The sequence below is a fragment of the Paramormyrops kingsleyae genome, chromosome 18 (genome assembly GCF_048594095.1).
Source record: "Paramormyrops kingsleyae isolate MSU_618 chromosome 18, PKINGS_0.4, whole genome shotgun sequence".
NCBI classification, from domain to species: domain Eukaryota; kingdom Metazoa; phylum Chordata; class Actinopteri; order Osteoglossiformes; family Mormyridae; genus Paramormyrops; species Paramormyrops kingsleyae.
In genome coordinates, this window is record NC_132814.1 from 18,807,518 (window position 1) to 18,828,351 (window position 20,834).

Below are 20,834 nucleotides of genomic sequence, written 5' to 3' on the forward strand. Positions count from 1 at the left end.
CATACACTGAAGTCTGCATTTAACTTCCTCCTAAAATAGATGTTTGTAATCCGGTGGTGCTAAAATGGCTTTTTAAGGAATGGCTGTTGATTTTTTTTTTTTTACCTGGTGCAAGAAATGCACGGCAGGCCGAAAGGCGGGTCTGTGTCTTTAAGAGGCTGATCCGCCCGGCGCTTTGTTATACAGAAGGGGTCCGGGTGGGGGAAGGGCAGATGCGGCGTCTCAAGCGCACCGCCTAGTCTATGGCAGACTCTATGGAGGCTCGCTACGGGACGCCGAGGGAAAAACCGCAGAGCCTTTCTCGGGAATAAAAAAAGAAGAAAACCGTCATTTTTTAGGCACAGAATGATATAAATGGGCGGGTTTGGAAAGGGCTGGCATACGAGAGGATAGCCGGGGCCGGCGCAGCGATGTGCGGGGCCGAGATTGCACTGAGACGACGCATCGTGTTGCTTTTGTTGCGCCGATTACGATTTGAGAAGGTAAGGCGAAGGGTGCTGGAAAGGGGGCCAGAAAACCCGGCGCTACCTGCACCGATCGCCCCCGATCCCTCTAAAGCCGCGAGCTTCCACCTCCTTACGGTCACTGCGCCTCCGGCGGAGCCCCAATCTCTCCAGTGCTGTCGTGTCGGGATTGATTTATACATTTCACTGTATTAAAAGCCACGAAAACGGGGAGAGGGAGCGCGACTTGGACACGGCTTACAGCTAACCAAGGAGCTGCATGGGAAAGGGAAGCGCTCCCTTTGATCGGCTGCGTTTCATACACATTAAATGCTGCACTTTCCTAAAAGTCTCACGTTTTGTCTTCGTGGGAAACGTCTTTGTATAGATAGGCGACAATAACGGCTACATGACAATATGCTCATAATGTAATTATTCTCTTTTTAAAACATAAGGTATACGATTTGCACCGGGTATATTTTAGATTTATTTTTAATCGCAACTTGTGGCCAACTTGTTTTATTTTGTTATTGCTTTTAATCGTGATTCCCCCCCTCTTTCTTGGCAAATCCGTGACAGTGTCGTTTCTTTTCTCATAAATAGGTGTCCCCGTTTCAGCCACCCAGCTTGTAAATTGTTCTAAAAGGAAAAGGACAACAAACGGGGGAAATGACCATGGCCGGGACCAATGCCTTCTTCTCCAACGGACCCGGCGCCTGGATAGAGAACGACGCCGAGGTTAACAACCTTTACAGGGACCTGGAGCTGGGCACCGTCCTGACTCTCTATTACTCCAAAAAGTCCCAGCGGCCGGAGAGGAGGACATTTTCGGTGAAGCTGGAGACCCGGCAAATCATCTGGACCCGAGGCACGGATAAAATCGAGGGCGAGAGTGAGTATTTCCCCAGCCATTTCTCAATCGGGAGAAAAGTTTCCTCATTGTCATCTTCAGCTATATGATCCAATGGGTCATATGCAGAGATGAAATTGATCGTAGTACAAGACACAGTGATAAATGTGAAAAACATTTAAACACGACATATCCCGTCATGGACATAAGACAAAGATGCAATTAAAATATATTTGAAATATTCAGTACAAACTGTATCCATGCAAGTGGGCAGTGTGTAATGTGTCTGAAGCGATCCGCGGCCATTAACCGTGTTTATTGACGGCGCCTGCAAATGCTGTTTATTTATAAGGGGATGCGATCACCGGAAGGTTACCGTGCTATCGGATTTGCTCGGCCTTAGAGGTGAAGTGATGTTGCATTTCGTTCCTTTTCGTGTATGATTGCAAAACACTTTTTCTTTTTTTTTCTGATGGGGGGGGGGGATGTAATGCTGCCTGAAATTATCAGACTGGGAAGGCTGAGAATTTGTGGCAGATCGTTTAATTAAGCAACAGGCTGACCTCGGCGTAAGATAATTGCGTAATCGTAATTTCATTTTGCCAATTCAAGTATGTAATCAAAATACCGAAACATAAGGAAAACTGTATGTTGGCAGTATGCCTCGTAGGCTGTACTACATGGGTATTTTCTTTCTGTTGAGGCTGTAGACGGTAGAGAGCATATAGTGTAAATGATTTTATTTCTTGTATATGGAAACGTGAAAATGTTTTAGCCTAGACTTATTTTATTGCGCTTGGGTGATATTATTATTGTTGTTATTTGAGGCGATCGAGTCCCCTGCGCTGCTGCGATAGTCCGTCCCGTCCTTCGCAGGATGTCTGGCGAACGGCTGCACTCTGCTCCGGATGCAGCAGAGAAAGGGGGAAAAAAACAAGCGGACCTCTGCAGATGGTTGTCATGCATGTGAGCTCATATCGGCCACTTGATACTCCAGATGGGGCGTTTAGTATTGGCGAATGTTGCCCATCAGGGTTTAGAAATAGCTGCGAGGCTCGCTTTTACTGGAAATGTAGGCTCTCTGCCTTCCTGATTTTTTTTCTTTCGTCTTTTTGACTGGCAGAGCAATGTTCATAGTTTCTTTTTTTGTGTTACTGTACGACAATCCGCACCCGTTTCAGTAATTAAATTATATGAGAATGTCCAGCTGTTTTCTCTGTTTTGGGCTGAGTTAGGAAAACAAAACATATTTCAGTCCAGTTTCGTTTTGGAGGTTCATGTTTGACTCGGGCACCTAGAAGTATATATATTTTTCCCTTTTAATCACTGGTTTTAGGTGCGGTCATCCGTAAATGAAATTCACAGCCAGGATTTTGGTCATGCAGACAGTTAACATCAGTTGGATTTATTTCACATAATTTGTACTGCAATATAAGTCTATTCTCACAGATGTCTCTTAAAGCATCTGTTCTGTATTCATTTCCTGCAGAGTCTGTTCCACAAATTTGTGCAGCATTAACATCTGTTGTATTTTGGATAAAATGACAGGTAATCAGTAATACTGCCTGTAAGTGTGTATATCTTATGAGTAGTTATAAAGTCACACATTTAGTATTCAGCTGTCATTAAATTTAAGTAATTGCCACACTGAAATACCGTATTAAAAAGAGACGTGTGTTTGAGATTCAGTTTCACACAAACATTAAATCCGTCCAGATTGACTGTCATTGAGTGGTCGGGTAGGTGTACCAGCTGCTCTTTTAGCTACTCGGGGGGCAGGGAGGGTCATTTCAGACAGAATAACTTGGGGAGCAGCTTGTCGCTGATCTCGCAAGAGGCTTTCCTGCAATTTGTGAACAGCCCTGAAAGATTTGGTCGGCAGTCGCTTATGTGCCCGCTAACAGCATAGGGTTGCTCCGCCAAGCATCACATCATTTGACCTGTTAAGTTATGGAGGTTGTTGAGGCTGAGAATCAAATTTCATATGAAGACTTCATGGTTTTGCCTTCTGTGGGACATGAGACACAAACCTGGTGGCTTAAAAAAAAAGAAAAATTTGCCGATGGTACATTTGTGAAAACTCTTTGGTGATTAATTTTGGTCACATTAATTTACCATCTGAAGAACTTGTATGTGGAGTAATTCGTGGCGCTGTGGATGGTTGTCTGTTCAGATCCCAGGGTTGGCAGAGTTGTTTTCCGGTTCAGTCCTTGAGCAAGACCCTTAACCTGCTGGATAAAATAAATGTAACCTCTGGCAACTTTCAGAAAGTTTAGGCATAATACAGCCATCTGTCATTTGTGTGTTAATGGATGGGGTCTGAACAGCTCTTTAGACCCCCCCCCCCCCCCCCCCAGAGACACTCGATCCCCCCCCACCCACCCCCCTGGAGATGATGATTGTGTGTGTGTGTGTGTGTGTGTGTGTGTGTGTGTGTGTAATAAATTTTATATATATATATCTATATAGATGTTTCATCACTGCTTATCCCCTGATAATTGTAATCTTTAAACTCTTTAAAATATGACTGTTGAAATCAGGTCAAAGGGCACATCCTTCCCAGGTGGTTGTGGGTAATACAGACGCTCCTCTACTTACCAATGAGTTATATTCTGATCGGCCGTTCGTAACTTGAAATGTTCGTAAGTTGTCATTCAGCATCTTTTTAAGGGTATATGCAAGTACAAAGCACTAGGAAGCTGGGAGTACAAACGCTACAATGCTGCGGGAGTAGCGGCCAGAAGTCATACTAGGCAGAATTGGCGCACAGAAAAAAAAAATTGATGTTGCGGACGGGAAACGGGAACCAAAGGGACACAATTTGGACTTGCAGTCCTCTTTGTTTGTGTGTCTGAAGGTTCGTAAGTTGAGGAGCTTCTGTATTCACCATGAGAGTCTAGCCTGATGTTAAGGAAGCCAGTCTTAAAGTGGTAGGGTGTCTTCTGTAATCAAGCTGTGCCTCTCTGCCACCCCCCAGGGGACGCGGGCAGACACCCCCGCCTCAGGATGCGCGCCGACAGTTCCATCGGCAAATCAAACGTGTGCATTTTGGCCACGGGTTCAGTCGGCATTCGTCACCAGGAAGATCCTGTTCTTGGGACTTTTTTAATCACCAGAACAGTGGCATCGTTTTTTTTTTTTGTCTACATTTAATGATAATTAAAGTGACTGACAAATTTTAAAGTAACGTTGGTAATGGTCTTTTTTTTTTATTTATTTATTTTTTGAAAATGTGATTTGTGGTTCATTTTTGGCTGTTCTCTTTATCTTAAGTCTGTCTCCATGACGATGCTCTCTTTTTTTGCTTTATTATGTCATCATTAATAATGGCACATGACACAATAGCAGAAGGTATATCTTGGTACCCAGTGGTCACTGGAGTTGCGAGGCATATGCAGTCATAGGAGGTGGTCAGGGCCACCCCTCCTGCATGCATCGCTCTGGCGGCCGGATGCATGCAATGCGAGCAAGTCATCCTGCAGTGAATTAGAGTGGGTTCTGAATAATGCGGCATTGTTAGGGTGTTGGGGTTGAGAAGGACGCGTCTTCATGGGTTGTGGCATGGGCCGCTGCGATGGAAGCTGCATCATGTGGCATCGGGGGGGGGGGGGGGGGGGCTGCCTGCATCTGTCCCGCTGTGATGGATTGGAACTGCTGCTCGTGCGAGTGAGTGCGCCATGTTTGGGTCGCAAGCTCCTCGGGATGTGAGGATATTTCCCAGTTAACCACCCCGCTTTGGTCTTTCGGTCAGACCTGCACAAGAAATGGAAGATGACACTAGTACTAGTATGAGAACAGGTACTTTGGAACGTGTTAGTTTTCACATATCCCATCATGCTCTCCTTTTTAAAGAAACGCACGCAGAAGTGAGTGAAACTTGGGGTCTGAGCACAGGGTCAGCTGTTCATCCCTGGAGTATTTTAGGGAGATGTGGCTACTCCGCCGACTACTCTGGTCACCCTCTAATCACAAGCGCAGAGGTCTAACCCACAGCCACGCACCTCCGCCTTAATGTGGTCTTGAGCTGAACTTACCATAAACTCCCAATGGAGAAATTCATTTTACAAATCAGGCTGGTGTTTGGGTATCAAATGAAAGTGCAATATTTCTGCCATTCTTATTAAATGCTGCAGCGTTTGCGACTTCTGTATGTGGAGGCCTGGGTGGGGGGATGCATGTATAGGTCAGGCGGGGGCCAGACAAATGGGCCTGCATTCGCTTTTCGTTTTGGGAGCGGGCGGTAAATGCCAGGTGCACAAAGGTTTGCGTGTGTTGCAGTGAGCAGGAGGTTCAAGGACGGGACGGAGGGTGGGTGTGTGGGGGGGGGGCGGTGGAGGAAATGCCCCTGGAGATGCAGTGCAGACTGTGACACGATGCAGGAAGCGGTTACCGCAGAAAGAGCAGGGAGCAACGTCTGGGGCTGCAGCGCACAGGGCTGCAAAAATGCGGCGTGTTCAGTGCGTGAGAGAAACTGGCACGGCCTGCTGCGCGGGTGCCCTCGTCGAGGTGGAAGGGCGTCTGTGGCACGTAGTGTGACGATTCCCCAGCTTCACCCGGTGCAGGAAGGCAGGTGGCAGGACATCGTGTGGATCCGCCCTAGTGGGGAATCCCATTGCATTTGACTCATATCCCTGTTTTTTTGCTCTTAAATTGCTTGTGTTTTGGTTGAGGTGGGTGTCTTGCCCAGATGAATGACATGGGGGTCCTCTAGTGAGAGTGGGTTTTAAAAAAAAAAAAAAAAAAAAAAAAAAAACAGATAAGGGGACACGCCGGCATGCCATTTGTCGCATGTGTGGGAGCCCCTGTTTAAATGGCACCTCTGTGCAGGACGGGGGGGGGCATGCCTGTCCCCTGGACAGGGCTCCTTTGTCCTCATCAGAGGAGCTTTATGCGAGGGGACAAACAGGCAGTGGTGTCTTGGCCTGGTCCTCCTGCTGTGTGGCCGTGCCTGGCTCCTCCCCCTCCTGCTGTGTGGCCGTGCCTGGCTCCTCCCCCTCCTGCTGTGTGGCCGTGCCTGGCTCCTCCCCCTCCTGGCACCTGTTGGCACCTCCAGCATCCCCCTCCCTGCAGGCATGATGGGTGTAGACAGTCTCTCTACAGCCCTCTTCTCCACTGGGCTATCTCTCGGAAGACACCCACCACTTGATTTCCGGGGCTCTCTTATTGGGTCATCGACAGGGTGGATTTCTCCCTAAGCTCTGGCCAGTGGAGTCCCCCCCCCTGTAGGTGTATGTTTGGGTACCGAGGTGTCGTCAGCTTCCAGGCTGTGGTCCTGAAGTCATGTGACTCCTGTCACGTACTTACTCATGTACCCTAAGAGTAAATCTGCAACAGAAGTTCAGGGATCCCTGCTGTTCTGTAGACCCAACTACATCGATCTCTCTCCTCTCCGCAGTCGACATCCGGGAGATCAAGGAGATCCGGTCCGGCCATAAGTCCCGAGACTTCGAGCGCTATGTGGACGACTCGGCGACCCGGCCCGATCAGGCCCACTGTTTCGTCATCCTGTATGGCACAGAGTTCCGTCTTAAAGCGGTCAGCCTCGCCGGTAGGTCCCCCGTATCTCCCAGACTGTCCGTCCCGCAAACTCGCCGCTGCCGGCCCTTTAAGACGCGGCCTTCACTGTCTCGCAGCTACGTCGGATGAGGAGATGTCCATGTGGGTGAAAGGCCTGATGTGGCTGGTGGCCGACACGCTGAGTTCTCCCACGCCGCTGCAGATCGAACGGTAAGCAGCATCTGTCTAAATCAGAATCTGAATCCTTTTAAAAGCAGGTTGTGGCACGAAGCGTACAATTAAATGAAATTACAGAAAGCAATAAAGAGAATAAGAGTAAAATACAGAGAAAGAAATAATGATATGCAAATAATAAACAAATGTGTTTACTTATAAAGGCGAAACTCTGGGATGTTTGGGTACAAACGGCTTTCCCAGGCTCGCCTGTGTTCAAGAAATGTCCTGAGGCTTCCCTGATATCAGGTGTTCTGAGGAGATGTTTTGGCGTCCAAGCAGTGCTGGTCTCTGTATTTGCTTGGATCCGTCTTCTCTTCCTCCTCCACTGAAAAGGTATAGGGAGCAAATTTGTAAAGTGGTACAGAATTCCACCCATTACTCAGGCGAGCATAATCATACTCATTGCCTGATGGTGGCGCTATAGCGCAGTGTTTAACGTTTTGGTCTATATCTTAGAGTCATAGAAACAGAATTATCTTCCAGACATTCCTTGCATAATGCCAAAAAATATTGCAGCTCGGTCTATGAAGCTCTGCTTACTTGTTTGGTAATTTGCATAATGTGAAAATTCTACTTTTTCGAACTTATCCTAGACTGTTCATTTGATTCACACGATTTGAACTGCAACATCTTGGCAAAAAGTTAGCCGTAGGATTTGGATCAGGTCGTTGTTCTGAAGCTACAGATTAATATCTTGGGCGTGGCCTGTTTGCACTTAATGTGCTATTTCTCTTCAACAGAACATCCCATTCTCACCAAACTTGCCATGTCCAGTTGGTATGACATTCCTAGGTTACTCTCCAGATTTCATAAACGCCCTATAGGGGGCATTGTGACTCAAAGTAGCTCTTAACTCAGAAACCGTTGGATATGAGAAGCTGACGTTTTCTATGCCTGTTCGTGGCCTCGTGTCCCAGCAAATCGTATAACAAAAGTTCATCGGCTCATCAAGCATGGCTGGCAACTACCAGTCAATCAAATTTCAGCAGGCTGTAATTACCCTTGTGTATCACTGAGAATCGTGAAATGTGGTGTAACAGCGCAAAATTCCTTCCTCTAAAGAGGAGGTTGGGCTTATACTGCTACAGTAATGTAGATGATATAAAACCATACATGCACAAAATGCTTCCATAATGCACATTCATTGTGCTTATGCAAGACATTGTACAATGCAATGCAAGACATTGTAATGGAATATTTGATGTGGCAAAAGCATCTATTCAGGTCTTAGTGCTTGGACCCTGTTAAGCGCTGAGAGCAATATTTTGAGTTGCCACATGCGGTAATATTTCTAGGTAGTGAGTTAAAAAAAAAAAACTTTTCCTGATGTTTGAATCTCTCACCTACTTAGGTGGCTGAGGAAGCAGTTTCACGCAGTCGATCGGAACAGAGAGGATAAGTAAGTGTGAAACCGATACATGGGCCATTGTGTATCACTCGCGGATTCTGGGCAGTGGGGGGTAGGGGGAGGGTCATGGCGGTGCGGATGTGAGCAGAGTCACTTGTCTGCCGTCGCGGCGAGCCTTGAACTGGGTGCCCCCCATCTCAGACCTCTGGAGGAAGTGCGGCATGAGAACTGTCAGATCGGACGACGGGCAGGAGTTTCTGCTCTGATGTGTGGCATCACTCTGGACCAGCGCCTTCTAGGGAACACGGAAGAGGACCTGTAGGTCGAGTTCTCAGTGGCGATGGGTTCCCAGCATACTTGCGTGCCCAGCCTACCTGACGGTAAACAATGTGTGTTTCCTTTCGAGGGCAGTTTGGACCCGTGCCCTTGCCAGTGTGCCCACTGCCTCTCCACATTCTGCAGGCTTGATTCAGGGACACTCGGCAGAAAAGTGATTTGCAGATGTTTCAGACACCTCCCCCCCCCCCATCCATGTCACATTGACCCCCTCCATGTCCAGTTCTTATTGACCAATCCGATCTGACTCCGTGTTCATAATGAACTGGAAGAGATGAGTTTTTGGCCCAGCTTGGGGGGCTCATCCAGTCTGTGTGGTCTGTTTGGGTGTCTGCCACGCATGCCTGTAGATAGTACTCTACAAGCCTTGACACCCCCCGCCCCCCCATACCCACAGTCTGTTTAGGTCAACAATGTCTCACTGCGTAGTCGGCCCCCTGCATCGTGGAAAGTGGCATCAGGCTAAATTTACCTCCCTACATGTTGCGAGCCAGGAAAAGACCGTCAGAGGAAGCTGGGGCTGTTTGGTGGGTGGGGGGGGCACACGTGGGTGGGGGTGTAAGGAGAGTGGGAGGAAATGGTGTGCGATGGGGGGGTGTATGGAAGCCCTACACCTGTTCTGTGCCCCCCCCCCCCCCGCCCCGGGGGTCAGTCTTTTGGAGCTTCCTTCTGTTTCCAGCACCCTTGGGACCCGTGCAGGTATTAATGAGCGCCGGGAGCGAGTCTAGATCCAGGAAATGGAGCACAGCTGGAGAGGAGTGTGTGCGTGTGCGTGCGTGCGTGCGTGCGTGTGCGCAAATTCATAGCAGAGTTGTTAAATTCACATGATGTAGTACATGATCAGCCCGTAGGGGTTTGTTTTGTGAGATTTTCTATATTTGTGTAAAATTAGAATTCCTAAGGAAATGTTTGTGTGTTTTTTTTTTTTATCTCAAAGTTTGTTACTCCTTTTAAAGTTAAATGAATGTAAATGAAACGGCCATGAAGCCCGTGTGCACCAAAGGGCTCTTACTGGCTCTCAAGGACGTTTGCAGTCAGTTCTGCACTTTAAGTAGAACTTTGATCAGAACCTTTCAGTACTATCCAGCCCCATGGAAGCACCATGCTAGATCCAATAATAATGCATGCTTTTGTTTTAATGCTTATTTTTAGGATTTCCTGCAAGGATCTGAAGAGCATGCTGGGTCAGGTTAACTACCGGGTCCCCAACATGAGGTTCCTGCGAGAGAAGTTTCCGGTAACGTCCCACCCCGAAGATGCTTATATAGTTGGTTATTTGTATCTGTATCTGCTTAAGTGAATTATTAGAATATTTCTTGTTAAAATTTCCCATTATAATTTGAGCTTTGTTTTGTGGTACTGAAAGAGAGAGTGTTTCTCTGGTTAGCTGAATGGTTTGCGACTGCTGTAAGGCTGATGTATCTCAGGAGCAATATAGTTTTGTTTTCTGAATTTGTAACTTAAGGAGGGGAACATCGGGAGCCTCGCGCTGGTTTTACCGTGATTGGTGGGTTATGTACCAATTTAACGTGCGATACGGTCTCCCGTCGTTCATTTTGTAGAAGCGCTTAATTGTATTAGATTGCTTAGCATAAGGAATACCATTCTAGCATGAGGATTTCCTGCTACTGGTTTGTATCGTCCAGGAGACGTACCTAAACTTGGGAGCGTGGGTTGAGGAAATAGATTCAGTGGGTTCACTGCTTGTCAGGCTTTACTAATCTGGGGGTGGGGGGGCTGCATGAGAGGGGAATGCTTGTTGTCTTGGACTTTCTTCCTAAAAAAATTAGCGGTAACGCTTACTTAAGGCCATGTTTCTAGTAATCTATGCACGCATTAATGATGCATTATAAACATGAACTATACATTTTTATAAAAAGGTATAACACATTATAGCCATGTTTATTATGCACTATGACTGCCTTAATGCTTATACCGGCCTTTATAATGCATCATAAAGGAATCTAGTGCATCATAGGTGAGAGCTTTGTAAATCAGTTATAATGCATAATACACATGGTTATAATGTGTTATGCCTTTTTATAAAAATGTATAGCCGTGTTTATAATGCTTTATGAATGACTTGTTATTTATGAATGTGGTTATAAATTACTGAAAACATGAGCTTGAGTTAAGTGTTACCAAACTAGTCTCTTGCCTAATATTGGTGCCGCACCCGCTGTCTCAACAGGACGTGGAGTTGAGGAATGGAGACGTGAATTACAGCCAGTTTGCCCAGCTGTACCGAAGCTTGATGTTCGATGCCCAGAAATCTGTGAGTTTCCCCTCTGAACTCGTGGGGGAGAAATTCAGGGGGGGGTGTGGCCCTGGATCTGAGGGCGAATGGGTGAATCACACCAGGAGATGATTATGCCATTTTAGAATGGATCGTTAAGGAGGTCTGTGGAGTAGATTCATTCAGAGCCTTTGAACATAGTGAGCAGGCGAGTGACCAATGAAACGTGAAGATGGTTCTGCGAGAACCAGAGTGTCTGGGAGTCGCGTGTCAAACTATGCCTGACGGGTCTCCATTCACAATCCGCTCTCCACACTTTGCATGTGCCCGGTGCTTTTGATCATTATCAGTCAAAACACTAATTTAAAAAGCACATTAAAAACTGTGGGTGTATGAAGGATCTCCTCCGTTTCACCTCCTGGGGAGTCACTGGGCAGTCTGGTCTGTCGTTTTGTTTTAATAGACACTTTTATCCAAAGCAGGGTCATCAGGTCTCTGGGGCCCTTGGGGTTGGTTAACTGTGTTGTTCTGGGGCCCAATGGTGACATCACTCCACCAGCATTGGGATTCGAACCTGCAGCTTTCCAATCTCAGTCACAGACTCCTAACCCACCGAGCCACACATCGCCCCCCAGATTCTGGCTTTATCCAGATCAGAAGACCGTTTCATGTGTAACCTCCCCCCCCCCCCACCACCACCACCAAGTCGACACCCGGGACACCTGGCTGCTCGTGCTGGACCTGAAGCTGCCTAAAGCTTCCCCTTGAAACCCACAGCTCATGTTTAGATAGATGGCACTGGGTGTGCAGTGGCCGCAGTGGCCGCAGTGCTTTGCCACAGGGTTCTCAGGTGGAGGAGGGGGGGTCTGACTTGCTGTTTTAAAGTCAGTTTTCTTGTTATCATTTGTTGTTATTTTATCATCACTATTTCCCAAGCCTCTACTTCCAGCCATGTTGCCTCTGTTTTGGCCAACAGTTATTATTAAATCTTTAGCTTGGACAACATAATGTTTTTGGGTGTCTGACATATATTTTTTTCCCCCTGTTGCAGATGGAAATTCCGTTCTTACAGAGGTATGTCACGTCCACCGCCTGCCCGGCTGCGGTGCCATCTGGGTGCTTTGAACGCTCATGAAGTCACCCGGTACGCTTTGCTTTCAGGTTTGTCGAGAGGTCGGATCAGCTGAAGGTCTCGCTCAGCGATTTCCAGCACTTCCTTTCAGAATGTCAGAAAGTAAGTGGTGCAGGATGGACATGCTTCTCCGATGTTGGCGTTACAACCTTACAGGTTATGGCCAGTAGCGATGCTAATAGGTTAGCCTGGCCCTTTATGACCTTACAGGTTATGGCCAGTAGCGATGCTAATAGGTTAGCCTGGCCCTTTATGACCTTACAGGTTATGGCCAGTAGCGATGCTAATAGGTTAGCCTGGCCCTTTATGACCTTACAGGTTATGGCCAGTAGCGATGCTAATAGGTTAGCCTGGCCCTTTATGACCTTACAGGTTATGGCCAGTAGCGATGCTAATAGGTTAGCCTGGCCCTTTATGACCTTACAGGTTATGGCCAGTAGCGATGCTAATAGGTTAGCCTGGCCCTTTATGACCTTACAGGTTATGGCTAGTAGCGATGCTAATAGGTTAGCCTGGCCCTTTATGACCTTACAGGTTATGGCCAGTAGCGATGCTAATAGGTTAGCCTGGCCCTTTATGACCTTACAGGTTATGGCCAGTAGCGATGCTAATAGGTTAGCCTGACCATTTGGTCCTGCTACAGCTGTTATTCCTGAGCTGGGTGATGGCGGCGTTGTCATTTTGCGTCATGAATAAAGGAAATGTTTTTTTCCATTACCAAATAATGACTAACATTGACTGCTTACAGTAAATCCACAAGACAGTGGTTAAAAAAATACAGGCAGCCTTCCAAGAAGCTGCAGTCATCTTACCATAGAGTTCAGGTCTGAACCTGCACTGAACATAGGTCTGATACCTTCAGGAAACGGGGCCCAAGTTTTACCGAAGCGTTCTTGGAAACTAGTTTCACTGTGTGGCTGTGTGTGTGTTTCTGGTGTGTTTCCAAAGGGAAAAAAATCCAGAATACTTCACGGTTAGGTCCATCGTTACTGAATTTGTGGATGTGGATTCCTTGCTTTGGCCGGTCCTAACTTTGGCTTTTCTGTGTGTACGTATGCAGGAACAGTGGGCCACAAACATTACCCAGGTCCAAGAGTTCATGTCCAGCTACCTGAGAGAACCTCTGAGGGAGATCGAGCAGCCATTTTTCTACCAGGATGAGGTGAGCGCCCCCTGCAGGTGTTGTCATAAATCCCTAAAACACACACAACCCTTTTTTTTTTTTTTTGTTTAATTGGTTTTCTCTTAATAGGTTTTTTCCGCCTTCGGAGTTAAAGCTGTATTTCATGTTCGGATGTTAGTTACATTTAATAGGTGGTTCACCTGGAGTATTAAGTCTCCAAAAGGGTTTTGGGTTCAGCAGCAGTACCTGCGATGTGGCTGTTCCAGTTGATGTTTTTGTCTGGGGTCACGAGGTCAGTAAATAAGCAGGGAGAGGCTGAAATCCATTCTGTTTACTACCTAAACTGTCGAGTGATGGTGTCTTGCCAGCAGGGGGTGCTCTTGTGATTTTTGCCCTTGCTTAGGTGAGATGTTTAATTTGCTTGGAGTCGCTCTCCTGTTAGCTTCTTGCTATGTTCGTGGAATATTGCGTAGCTCTGGGTCTGATGCTGACTTGCGGATGTTATTGGTCATTCGTGGGAAGCTCCGCCTAGCTGCCGTCATGCCGAGTCGCTTCCTTGGCAGCTGGGATGCTCTCTGTGCCTCCTTTGTATGTCACTGTAATCAAAAGCATCTGCGAAATAAGTAAACGGCAATTTTAAACAGGGGTGATTCTAAGATTTTAATAGTTGGGGTGCGTGAATTATGGGGTCCATAATTCATACTGAGGGATCAACCTTATAATTAAGGTTCAGGGGATGGGGGACTCTGGGGCCAGTTAACGTTCAGCTGGTTCCAGTGGCCCTGCCTCTGATTTTACACATACCTAAAAAAAGAACTACTGGGGGGGGGGGGGGGGGCGGCTCTCATACAGGAAGTCTTCTGTAGTTGAGAGGAAGTGATTGTGGTGGTGAGGTGGTTACATAGAATCACATTCATATCTAGTAAATGTCAGGCAAGTTTCCAGTGGAAGGCCAATGGGTGGTGAATGTGACACCATCTTGAAGAGTCACTCCATCCATTGTTTGTATGTAAAACGGTACAAGTGACGAAGTTCTTTGCAAATATGAAAATGAGACCATCTGCAGTTATAATTAGATGACTTCTAAATCATATACTAGATATTAGTTTTGGAAAAATATCTAAGGGCCCACGTCGATATAAATGCATATATACACACATATATTGTTGTATGAAATCAGGTTTGATGTATGAAACACGAAAGAAAATATTTGATTAGATTATACACACAATGACAGCTGGCGTTTCAACTATGCCATGAGATGGCAGTATGTTAAACATGTTTGTCTGCAAGGGAATATCACACGACGGTCAATGCAGAAATATACACTGATCGTTAAACGCACCAGCGGGTGGAAGGGTGACATCACCGGCGCAGGGTCCTGGCCTGTTTCCTTGCAGTCACGTGATATCAAGTCTAGTAAATAAACATCATTGGTTACGTGCTTCTGGGCATGTGAAAACTTCAGGTGGGGGGGTGGGCAGACTGTGAGGGTGGGCAGAGGGTGGGGGGCGGGCGGACTGTGTTGCACATGCATGACACGGGCTTGTCAAACACGTTTCACTTAAAACCAGTGGGATGGAAAATAGAAATGCACCCCTCAGAGGAGTATCTTGTAGTATTATGTAAAGTTAATATTTATGGCACTATTTAAAAAAAAATAAAAATAAAAAAATAAAACACATTCCATCAGAATAGGATCCTTTTGGTCCATGTCAGTGTTGGAAAGTTTCTGAAAAGCCTGCATGGTCGTGGTCCTCTTGGTTCGTGCCTTTGTGATGCGATTACAGCCCTATTCTGTTCCATGGCAGAATAGCTGTGCCCTTGTCACCCTGTGAACTTTTTAAAGTCAGAAGCTCCACTTTCTCAGCTGCTCTGCAGGCCTCGGCTGACCTGCTTTAGTAACAGTCAGACTGAGACCGAAAGCCGCTTTTAAAGCCAGAAACTCCACTTTCCCAGCTGCTCTGCAGGCCTCGGCAGACCTGCTTTAGTAACAGTCAGACTGAGACCGAAAGCCGCTTTTAAAGCCAGAAACTCCACTTTCCCAGCTGCTCTGCAGGCCTCGGCAGACCTGCTTTAGTAACAGTCAGACTGAGACCGAAAGCCGCTTTTAAAGCCAGAAACTCCACTTTCCCAGCTGCTCTGCAGGCCTCGGCAGACCTGCTTTAGTAACAGTCAGACTGAGACCGAAAGCCGCTTTTAAAGCCAGAAACTCCACTTTCCCAGCTGCTCTGCAGGCCTCGGCAGACCTGCTTTAGTAACAGTCAGACTGAGACCGAAAGCCGCTTTTAAAGCCAGAAACTCCACTTTCCCAGCTGCTCTGCAGGCCTCGGCAGACCTGCTTTAGTAACAGTCAGACTGAGACCGAAAGCCGCTTTTAAAGCCAGAAACTCCACTTTCTCAGCTGCTCTGCAGGCCTCGGCAGACCTGCTTTAGTAACAGTCAGACTGAGACCGAAAGCCGCAGATCGGCCGACATGCGACTTCCAGTGAGATCCGGCCTGTCTAAACAATCCCAGTAGCGCCTTGGGGTCTTTCGTGTTCGCACACGCAGATCTTTGCTGGGAAATATGTAACCCTACACATGCACGTACGAGATAAACGGCAGAACAAAGGAAACCACCTTTTGCATTTTGCTGTGATTAAAGGTGCAAGTACCAGATTGTTTAAATGACTTTTTTTATTGTCTGAATGTATTGTGTTTCTGTAAACCTGCATTTTCCTGTGGGGATTAATAAAGTGTTTGTCCCGTCCCTCCCTCTCTGTCTGTCTGTCAGCCAAAGCCGTAGGTGTTTGTCTTCAGCATTTTCTTCATGAGTGTGGTCTACTGGAAACCACACAGTCAGTCCCCTTAAAACCTTTGGCCACCATATAGAGCCATACATATGGAAGTGATGCTCTCTTCTGTTGCTGGAACAGCTTGTGAAGGAGGTGTAACACATTCCTCCTCTGTTCGCAGTTTCTCACCTACCTGTTCTCCAAAGAGAACACCATCTGGGACTCCAAGCTGGACCAGGTGGTCCCTGAGAACATGAACAACCCCCTGTCCCACTACTGGATTTCCTCATCTCACAACACGTAAGGGAGGGGGGCCTGGGGGTGGGGGGGGGTGGTGGTCGTGGGTGGTCTCAATGACCTCCTGCAGGAACTTGGGCAATTTGATTCGATTCAGGTCTCAGGTTTACTGAGACTGCAGATTTTCAGGACGCTTCAGAAGATCGTAATTGGAGTTGCAGGAGCTTTATTAATCTGTTCTGTGGGATTTATGATGTAACTGACTGTGCAGAATGGTCTCGTCCTCTGTCTTGGTGTCCCAAGGCCTTGTTTTATGGACAGGTTTTCCCGTTTGGTTTCTAGCTACCTGACGGGTGACCAGTTCTCCAGCGAATCATCATTGGAGGCCTACGCTCGCTGTTTGAGGATGGGCTGTCGATGCATCGAGCGTATGTGGTCTCTCGCCACAAATTAGCACCCACTGATATAGAGCCGCAAAACAGGCGCTAGAATCTATACACTACAGTAGATACTTTCTTTTATTTCTTTTTGTAAATGGTTTGTAAGCCGCAGTATCATCTAGCTGCCTGACGGTTCACGTTTTTGCTGTCTGGGAGGGAGCATAAACAAGGGGGTTCCTGAGGACCGGATTGGCCAACACTGGTCTACAGGCTTAGCTTAGCTTAGCTTACAAAGTTCTGATTACTCTCGGTGACGTGTCCTTGTCCTGGGTCTTGTGTCTCCGTGACAGTGGACTGCTGGGACGGCCCAGATGGAATGCCAGTCATCTACCACGGGCACACGCTCACCACCAAGATCAAATTCTGTGATGTCTTGAATACCATCAAGGAGCATGCCTTTGTCTCGTCTGAGTGAGTCTGAGTCACACGCACGTGCCTGTGGACATGCTGTGTTCTGTATAGTCTCCGTCAGCCTCTCCCATCACGCTTCTTCTGGCTATGCCAGACGGTGATGCATACTAAGCATTGCTTACGTTAGCTGCTGTCGAAAAAACTGACTGCTATTTATAGTATCCAGACTAGCATTGATGGTGTAGTTAGAATCCAAAGTTCAATTGTATAAAATCAACGTAACAGACAAATTTCATGTTTTCTCCCTCAATCGAACAAGTTCTGAAAACCAGGAAAGTATAGGAGGAATCTAGTGTATGTTTAAGATAAGGGTACTTCACACATATTACCGGTTTTGTAAGACCTTCTCTGCAACTTTTTTTTTTTGTCATCAGCTACCCAATCATCCTCTCCATTGAGGACCACTGCAGTATCGTTCAGCAGAGGATCATGGCTACCTTCTTCAAGAAGATCTTCGGGGATATGCTGCTGACGAAGGCGGTGGATATCTCTGCCGACGGCCTCCCGTCGCCCAACCAACTCAAGAGGAAGATCCTAATAAAGGCAGGTTTCTCAGCTCTGGGTGCTGGAGTCATAGCCGAGGACCGTACTTTTGACGGATGTACCCCATGCTTCACTGGGCTACCCTGTGACATGGTAGCCATAGTGGTGTTCTGCTTTGTCTTTCGCTTTGAATAGTTGTCTTATTAGGTTCTTGCTTGACAGGTGGCGTATACCTCTTGCTTCAGTACTACTTTCACTTGTACCAGCCTCACTACATTTATGCTAAATAAATGTAAATGTAGGAGACCCAGGACGGGTTTCAAAACGCAGGATTTCTTCATTAGCCAGATAACTTAAGCCAAATGTACGGATTGTCCATAGGAATATCACTTCTCTCCTCCGATTTGACCGTTCTCACATTTGGCTTAAGTTATCCAGCTAACTGGGAAATCTTGCTTTGCGGAATAGCCAGGGTGCGAAAGGGAAGGCCGCTAAGCTGTATTCTTGGCATTTCCGGTCCTACTTCGTGTCATTGTCATCACACAGCACAAGAAGCTGGCAGAGGGCAGCGCCTATGAGGAAGTGTCGACCTCCACGCCGTATTCAGAGAACGACATCAGCAACTCCATCAAGAATGGAATCCTGTACCTGGAGGATCCCATTAACCACGTAAGACTGATTTATCACTAGTGTCATGTGCAGCCAAGGATTTAGGACTTAACATTCATTTTATATTGGTGACAAGGCTGGTCTGTAAAGTCACATCTAAATTAGACACTGTGTATGACAGACATTACAGATATCTATGTGACTATGGATTTAACACTTATGAACTTGTTCTGGTGTGTCTATATAAGCAATCTTGCTCTAGTGCTTCATTTTAACACATGACTAATGTAGTTATTTGACTTCATCTGCCTGGTTGGAACCGTGCAAGTTTTGCTCCATAGTAAATGCTGGGTGTTTGTGACTGATGTTGCTTTTCCCGCTGCCACAGGAGTGGTACCCTCATTTCTTCGTCCTTACAAGCAGCAAAATCTACTACTCGGAGGAGACCTCAAGTACTCAGGGCAATGAGGATGAGGAGGAGCACAGAGAGGTGAGGAAGCCATCAAGAAACGCTGCTTTCCCTCAAGAGGTGTTATTTTTGTGCCGGAGGTTGCCGTGGGTACCTGAAAATATTTTCCCCTCCCATTGGAATATTCAGTCCCCCCCCACCCCCCCCCCATGCCAGGCTGACTTGCTGTATTTTGTGTGAGATGTCATTGACCTACTTCTTGTAACCATGATGTCTGGGCGCTCTGTTGCTTTATACTGCAAATCCAGAGGAGGGTACCGTTTACTTTTTCCGCCCGAAGTTCTATAACTGCTGTTCAGTGCTGCATTTTAAATCTGCAGCTTGTGGTGCAGTTAGTTGTTTCAACATGATTCGGGTCAGTGGGCACATGTCATGTCATGGCTCTCACACAGCCTCTGTCGTCCCCTCGGCCGCTCGCCACAGGTGTCCAACGGCATGGACCAGCACGTGACTGAGAAGTGGTTCCACGGGAAGCTGGGTGCTGGGCGGGATGGCCGGCAGATCGCGGAGAGGCTGCTGTCAGAGTACTGCCTGGAGACGGGCGCTCCAGACGGCTCCTTCCTGGTGCGCGAGAGTGAGACCTTCGTTGGAGATTACACCCTGTCTTTCTGGTAAAGTCCTCCAGGTTATTTGTTTTTGAAGCCCCAGCCACAGTGCTCTTCCGGAAAGAAATTCAGTGCCTCGTGGTGGGACGCATCTAGTTTGGGCTTGTGTTGGTTTCATGTTGCGTTGGAAACTGTGGTCAGTTTCAGCCACATGTGCATAGTTTTCTTTATGTTCTCCCCCTGCTCTTTGAAACCACAGGCCAGTCACATCAGGTATTTTTGTATACAATACAAAACATATATAATTTTACTTTCATGCATTAGACTCTACAAAAGGGGTGTCAAACTGCAGTCCTGGGGGGCCGGAGCCCTGCGCATTTTTGGTTTCCCCCCATTTAACACACCTGATTCAACTTGTGCTAATTACCACATAGCTGTTGAGCTGAATAATTTGTGGTGGAACAGGGAAAGAACTAAGCTGCACAGGGCTCCGGCCACCCAGGACTGGAGTTTGGCACCCCTACTCTACAATGACTCACCTTATAGCAGTATAGTAAGGGACTGGAACCATCTAGGTACATTTTACATTCACAGAACACTCATTCATTCATTGTACAACCAACTGTGCAATACTATATTACTATTTATTTACTATGGAGTTCAGTGCAGTACTTTCTCTGACATTCTTTGTGTTGTTATTCATCATTGTTATTTGTCCTCACAGTCCATAATGTCATGTTTGTTTACTGTGTGTACTATATGTGTTTTGTGCTATGCTAACCTTGTGTTTTAGTTATTTCCTTGTCACTGTTAATCTATTTTATATATCTTATCTAATCTATCTTATCTCTATCTAACTGATACAAATCTAGTAGCTGTGGCCCTATCCATGGTGTTATGGCTTCTAAATCAGTGCTGTTTCTCTCAGGCCATGCATATGGCCATGTTGCATTTGACCCAGAAGGTCTGCTCTCTTCATAGGCGCTCTGGTCGGGTGCAGCACTGCCGCATCCACTCCCGCCAGGAGGCCGGCAGCCCCAAGTTCTACCTGACGGACAACCTGGTCTTCGACAACCTGTTTGCCCTCATCACACACTACCAGCAGGTGGCGCTGCGCTGCAACGAGTTTGAGATGAAGCTGACTGAGCCTGTACCTCAGACCAACGCGCATGAGAGCAAGGAGTGGGTCCACCCCCCCCCCCCCCCCCGTTTATCTCTCCTCTGCTTTGTGTTGGCAGGCACCAGCTGCCTCTTATGTCGTAGCTATTGATTTGGAGCACATGCAGATGTCACCATGTCCCTTTCTGGCCTTGACAGGTGGTACCACGCGAACTTGTCGAGGGGCCAAGCAGAAAACATGCTGATGAGGGTTCCTCGGGATGGAGCCTTCCTCGTGAGGAAGAGGACAGAGTCCAACTCCTTCGCCATCTCCTTCAGGTGATTCTTCCAGATGCCCCCCCCCCCCCCATCCTGCTAATTTTACTGGAAGTTCTTCTTCCTGAGGTTGATTGGGTGGGCACTTGACCTTGTGGTGCTGAGAATAGAAGCAAGGAGATCCTGTGCTCCTCACGCTTCCTTCGATTCTGAAAGGGAACGCTTCGTAAACCATGCCTAACTTTCCATCTGCATTGAGGGCGTGGGCCGTGGGTGGTCACATGTCCT

General features: G+C 47.1%; 1 protein-coding gene across 1 annotated transcript in view; it reads left to right on the plus strand.

Annotated features, from left to right (window-relative positions):
* The first annotated feature begins 194 nt into the window (after positions 1–194).
* plcg1 (phospholipase C, gamma 1) overlaps positions 195–20,834 on the plus strand; it is a 28,742-nt gene continuing 8,102 nt past the window's right edge. Inside the window, exons 1-19 of the mRNA XM_023798946.2 lie at positions 195–482; positions 1,047–1,335; positions 6,689–6,841; positions 6,927–7,020; positions 8,378–8,425; positions 9,863–9,947; positions 10,902–10,985; positions 11,998–12,020; positions 12,108–12,180; positions 13,139–13,240; positions 16,160–16,278; positions 16,558–16,643; positions 16,946–17,066; positions 17,441–17,609; positions 18,096–18,218; positions 18,547–18,648; positions 19,051–19,238; positions 20,154–20,354; positions 20,490–20,609. Of these exons, the coding sequence (XP_023654714.1) occupies positions 1,113–1,335; positions 6,689–6,841; positions 6,927–7,020; positions 8,378–8,425; positions 9,863–9,947; positions 10,902–10,985; positions 11,998–12,020; positions 12,108–12,180; positions 13,139–13,240; positions 16,160–16,278; positions 16,558–16,643; positions 16,946–17,066; positions 17,441–17,609; positions 18,096–18,218; positions 18,547–18,648; positions 19,051–19,238; positions 20,154–20,354; positions 20,490–20,609 (2,114 nt within the window). The 5' untranslated portion in view covers positions 195–482; positions 1,047–1,112. The remainder of the gene's footprint in view (positions 483–1,046; positions 1,336–6,688; positions 6,842–6,926; positions 7,021–8,377; positions 8,426–9,862; positions 9,948–10,901; positions 10,986–11,997; positions 12,021–12,107; positions 12,181–13,138; positions 13,241–16,159; positions 16,279–16,557; positions 16,644–16,945; positions 17,067–17,440; positions 17,610–18,095; positions 18,219–18,546; positions 18,649–19,050; positions 19,239–20,153; positions 20,355–20,489; positions 20,610–20,834) is intronic.